General features: G+C 43.3%; 1 protein-coding gene across 1 annotated transcript in view; it reads right to left on the bottom strand.

Annotated features, from left to right (window-relative positions):
• Positions 1-6,140, bottom strand: part of LOC139220123 (transcription factor COE3-like) — a 29,611-nt gene that overhangs the window by 927 nt on the left and 22,544 nt on the right. Inside the window, exons 7-8 of the mRNA XM_070852193.1 lie at positions 2,209-2,290; positions 628-745 (exon numbers count right to left, since the gene is read on the bottom strand). Of these exons, the coding sequence (XP_070708294.1) occupies positions 628-745; positions 2,209-2,290 (200 nt within the window). The remainder of the gene's footprint in view (positions 1-627; positions 746-2,208; positions 2,291-6,140) is intronic.

Raw genomic sequence — 6,140 nt, 5'->3', positions numbered from 1 at the left:
TCAATAACTCAGCTCTGGCTGGCAGAGAGCTCTCAGCACCCTCTGCCATTTAACAGGAACACATTACTACTAGACTTTAAAACTTGAACTACAGTTTTTATTTAACTTGCACTTTAGTGTTACCCTGCACATCACATCTGGTACTGTTCTACTCTACACATTACATTTGGTTTGCACATTACATTTGGTACACATGGTACTGTTTATAGTGTATATTACACTTTGTATTTATTTACCTGCTACACGCAACATTTTGTAAATTTTTATTTTTTGCTTATTTATTGTTTGTATTCATGGTAGTGGTCACTTTTTCTATACTACTGTAACGCCAGAATTTCCCCCCGGGGATCAATAAAGTACTTCTATCTATCTATCTATCTATCTAGGAAGGCACCCTGAGGGTTACTTAGCTCTCGGGGGAGTCCCAGACTTCCACGAGTCAAGTCACCACGCTCTCATCATCCGATGTTTTTCTAATTCTAAAACCTGGAGTCCCTCAGGGTTCTGGACCTGGTCCTCTTGTGTTTGTGGAGTCCGTCAGGGTTCGGTACCAGGTCACCTAAATTCAATTACAGCAGCTCTGCTTGGTGAGCATCACCTGCAGCACATGTAAATAAACCTGCGTACCTTCAGATGGGTCCAGCCTCCGGGCTCGACGGCCATGTTTGGAGTTGTTGTGTACGAACATGTTGTCGGAGACGGCGAGAACATGGCCATCCACGTTCACTGTTGTAGACACCACCACCTGCAAACACACAGACAACTTTATTTAAAACCAGCAGGAAAACAGAGCAGAGAGCTTGATGAAGGAAACAGAAAGGCTAAATCCCGTCGGAAGCACCCGTCATAGCCGATGGCGTCTACTCTAGTTAACCCTTGAAATCCCAGCAGAAGCGCTGTGGTACGTTTATGAGGCGTCTCGGTGCTAAAGATTCACTCCTGGTCTGTTTCTGACGGACGCCAAGCAGCTCAGAGCAGAGGAGGCAGCAGGAAGTCAGACAGACAAATAGCAAAGAGAATCCACTCAGTTTTCAAAATAAAAGCCCCCGTGCAGACTGTCAGTGGTATATTCCAGCAGCACATCAGTATTATTCTCTAATGGGGGGGCACCAGGCCAGACGTCAGCCGCTCAGAGGGTTTTTAACACCATGACGACCAGAGGTTCATCTGGGATGGAGAAACATGCTGACTGTGACTTTAACTGCTGTCTGTAGCTGCAGCACAACAAAGCAGGAAGTACATCCAAGAAACACATTTAAAGCAGCAGAAGAAGAAACGCAGCCTGTTTGATCCTGTTAGAAGCTCAAACATCAGTTTAACGACCAAACCAGCTAAATGTGAGCAGGAACACTGATCAGCAGGAGAAACACTCCTGGGGGTAGATGAAGCCTCCTGGAGGTCGGAGGGAAACTGGGCCGCAGTCAGAACGCCACACAGACAACCACGGTGGGATTTCACGGTCTTCGTCTCAGGAACATCTATGGTTCTGTGACGGTGAGAGTGACGTTCTGTGGTTCAGAGGAGGAGTTATCAGGGTTGTTCCCACGAGCATTATGAGTCTGAGCTGAGGAACACAGCAGGTCACTGTGGCCCCGCCCCCTCTGTGATGTCACAACCTCTCTCTGACCCTGACAGCACAGCCATCCATCATCCCCGGCCGGGCGCCATGGCGAGGCTATTGCCGTTGATCAATGGCGGCGGGGCAGAAGGTCGCCCAGAGAACAAGTGGGGGTTGCCACGGTGACTAACCAGCACATCCTTCACCCTGCTGTCGCTATGACGACCACGGATGAGTCCTGAGGCTTCACCTGACTTCACCTGTCCAACTCTTTCTCTCACCACATGCTGTCTGCCCCCCCCCACCACACACACACACACACACACACACACATACACACAAACATATACACACCTCCTCTGCTGGTTTAGCTGGACTTAACATCCTGTCAGCTCGCCCAGCGCAGCGTGGAGAGAGAGAGCTTTGTGTGTGTGTGTTTTAGTTTGTGTGTGTTTTAGTGTGTGTGTGTTTCAGTGTGTGTGTGTGTGTGTGTGTGTGTTTCTGTGTGTGTGTGTGTGTGTGTGTGTGTGTGTGTGTTTCAGTGTGTGTGTGTGTTTCAGTGTGTGTGTGTGTGTGTGTGTGTGTTTCAGTGTGTGTGTGTGTGTGTGTTTCAGTGTGTGTGTGTGTGTGTTTCAGTGTGTGTGTGTTACCTGGAACCTCCTCATGTCTCGCGGGTTTCCAGCGTTCTTCAGACAGTTCTGGTTACACTTCAGGAAGAACTTTAGGAAGAACCTAAAGACAGAAAAGATCAGAGTCCATCAGAGCCCATCAGAGTCCATCAGAGCCCATCAGAGTCCATCAGAGTCCATCAGAGTCCATCAGAGCCCAGCAGAGTCCATCAGAGCCCATCAGAGTCCATCAGAGCCCATCAGAGTCCATCAGAGCCCATCAGAGCCCATCAGAGCCCAGCAGAGCCCATCAGAGCCCATCAGAGCCCATCAGAGCCCATCAGAGCTCTTAACTCTTACTACTAGTAGTTGGTGGTATAACTCGTAGTAGTAGTAGTTAGTGGTATAACTCGTAGTAGTAGTAGTTAGTAGTATAACTTTTACTAGTAGTAGTTGGTGGTATAACTCGTAGTAGCAGTAGTTAGTAGTATAACTCGTAGTAGTAGTTAGTAGTATAACTCTTACTATTAGTAGTTGGTGGTATAACTCGTAGTAGTAGTAGTTAGTGGTATAACTCTTACTAGTAGTAGTTGGTGGTATAACTTGTAGTAGTAGTAGTAGTGGTATAACTCGTAGTAATAGTAATAGTTAGTGGTATAACTCGTAGTAGTAGTAGTTAGTAGTATAACTCTTACTATTAGTAGTTGGTGGTATAACTCGTAGTAGTAGTTAGTGGTATAACTCTTACTACTGGTAGTTGGTGGTATAACTCGTAGTAGTAGTTAGTGGTATAACTCTTACTACTGGTAGTTGGTGGTATAACTCGTAGTAGTAGTAGTAGTTAGTGGTATAACTCATAGTAGTAGTAGTTAGTGGTATAACTTGTAGTAGTAGTAGTAGTTAGTGGTATAACTCTTACTACTAGTAGTTGGTGGTATAACTCGTAGTAGTAGTAGTAGTTAGTGGTATAACTCGCAGTAGTAGTAGTTAGTAGTATAACTTTTACTAGTAGTAGTTGGTGGTATAACTCATAGTAGCAGTAGTTAGGAGTATAACTCGTAGTAGTAGTTAGTAGTATAACTCTTACTATTAGTAGTTGGTGGTATAACTCGTAGTAGTAGTAGTTAGGGGTATAACTCTTACTATTAGTAGTTGGTGGTATAACTCGTAGTAGTAGTAGTTAGTAGTATAACTCTTACTATTAGTAGTTGGTGGTATAACTTGTAGTACGAGTAGTTAGTGGTATAACTCGTAGTAGTAGTAGTTAGTAGTATAACTCTTACTGCTAGTAGTTGGTGGTATAACTCGTAGTAGAAGTAGTTAGTGGTATAACTTGTAGTAGTAGTAGTAGTTAGTGGTATAACTCTTACTACTAGTAGTTGGTGGTATAACTCGTAGTAGTAGTAGTAGTTAGTGGTATAACTCGCAGTAGTAGTAGTTAGTAGTATAACTTTTACTAGTAGTAGTTGGTGGTATAACTCATAGTAGCAGTAGTTAGGAGTATAACTCGTAGTAGTAGTTAGTAGTATAACTCTTACTATTAGTAGTTGGTGGTATAACTCGTAGTAGTAGTAGTTAGGGGTATAACTCTTACTATTAGTAGTTGGTGGTATAACTCGTAGTAGTAGTAGTTAGTAGTATAACTCTTACTATTAGTAGTTGGTGGTATAACTTGTAGTACGAGTAGTTAGTGGTATAACTCGTAGTAGTAGTAGTTAGTAGTATAACTCTTACTGCTAGTAGTTGGTGGTATAATTCGTAGTAGAAGTAGTTAATGGTATAACTCGTAGTAGTAGTAGTTAGTGGTATAACTTGTAGTAGTAGTAGTTAGTGGTATAGCTCTGTTGTTTCTCGGAGTCTCATCGGTCTGATCTTTGAAACAACAGCTAATCAACAATCTGATCATCAGGTTCCTTTAGTGGCTGCTCAGGAACTTTCTGCAAGACCACATGATCTTCCTCCTTCAGACTGTTCCTGTTGCTTCATGTTTGATCAGACTGACAAAGGAACACTCAGACACATTTATCACATGGATGGAAAAGACGTAGGCTGAAGAAATGCGCGACAACTGTTCTTACTTGATTCTGTGAAAGAGGAAAGTGTGGATCTGTCAGAAAGACACAGTGACGCTGGGAATGAGGTGGGGGGGGTGGGGGTGGGGGGGGGTGGGGGGGGGCACCAATAGGAGTGCAGGGTGGCAGCTTTATTTGCACCACAGCCTCCCTTATTGGACAGAGGGAAGTTTGTCAGTGTGTTTGCACATAATACAGGCAGGAAAAGGGCAGCTGGGGGGGCATGTTTTAGTGCTGGGGGGCGTTTAATGTACCACTGATCCTCACTCTGAGGGGCGGGGAGAAGAACTACATGTGGGTACTGAAGGACGGATGTCTGTCTGTCTGTCTGTCTCCTGTCTGTCTCTTTCCTGTCTCTCTCTCAGGATTCACAAAGGAGAGATGGAGGGATGTACAGTACCAAAGCATCATGGTGGTTTCCGTGGTAACGAGATGTAAACACACACACACACACACACACATGCTCTAACAGTAGGACAAAGGATTCAGGACTCTCTGGCGATGCCTCGGTCTCTGGAGGCGTCTCTGCAGTATTGATTACCCAACATTCCTTGCTGTTCATCTCTAATGAGCCTACAGAAGGACAAAGTGCTGACACACACACACACACACACACACACACACACACACACACGCATACTGATGCTCTGTAAACAGATGAGACTTTTGTAGAAGACGATCAGTTTGTTAGAACAGATCAATGTTATTGATCTCTGATCGATCAGGAGCCTCCACCTGTTACCGATGAGTAACAACCGGTAACATCTGATGGTAACCGCACCTGTCCAGGTGTGTCCTCGTCAGCTTCACCTGCACATACAGAACTGTCCACCAGTGTAGACCAGTTTAACTAGTCAATCAATCAATCAATCAATATTTCCATATTCATACAGCTCCAGTTCATAACTGTTCTCTCAGACTGTTTCCATAAAGAGCAGCTCAGAACAAACTCTTTCATTCAGAGACCAAAGATTCAGGAATTCAACAGGAAGGATTCAAGAATCCCCACAGAGCAGCTCAGAGATTAGATAAGAACCCAGTGGAGGAAGAACTCCCCTTTAACGGGGAGAGGAACTCCCCTTTAACGGGAGGAATTCCCCTTTAACGAGAAGAACTCCCCTTTAACGGGGAGAGGAACTCCCCTTTAACGGGAGGAATTCCCCTTTAACGAGAAGAACTCCCCTTTAACGGGAGGAACTCCCCTTTAACGAGAAGAACTCCCCTTTAACGGGAGGAATTCCCCTTTAACAAGAAGAACTCCCCTTTAACGGGAGGAACTCCCCTTTAACGAGAAGAACTCCCCTTTAACAGGAAGAAACCTCGAACATAACCAGGCTCAAGGGGTGGTCCATGTTGTAGACCAGTTTAACCATTTTAATCTCCATCAATTAACCCAGTTTAACCTCCACCGCTTTAACCAGTGTAGACCAGTTTAACCTTAACCAGTTGGTTAAAGTAGATTTGTTGTCCTTAACTTTCTGTTTTATCACTTTTCATTTTATTTCATCATATTCATTTGTTTCAGCGTCTTTTCCAGTTTAGTTCTTTTCTCTGAGGAGCTTCACGTCGCAGATTAACTGCCTAGTGTGTTAGATGTGTCAGATGTTATACGTGTTATATGTTATATGTTATACATGTTATATGTTATACGTGTTATATGTTATATGTTATACATGTTATATGTTATACGTGTTATATGTTATATGTTATACATGTTATATGTTATACGTGTTATATGTTATATGTTATACGTGTTATATGTTATATGTTATACATGTTATATGTTATATGTTATACGTGTTATATGTTATACGTGTTATATGTTATACGTGTTATGTTATACATGTTATATATGCTGTGTGTTATGTGTTGTCTTTTGTAAGGTGTATTTCATATAGCTAT

Source organism: Pempheris klunzingeri, chromosome 20 (assembly GCF_042242105.1).
Source record: "Pempheris klunzingeri isolate RE-2024b chromosome 20, fPemKlu1.hap1, whole genome shotgun sequence".
In the NCBI taxonomy this organism is placed as follows: domain Eukaryota; kingdom Metazoa; phylum Chordata; class Actinopteri; order Acropomatiformes; family Pempheridae; genus Pempheris; species Pempheris klunzingeri.
Note: the sequence above shows the minus strand (reverse complement) of the source record. Positions and strands in the feature narration are given on the sequence as shown.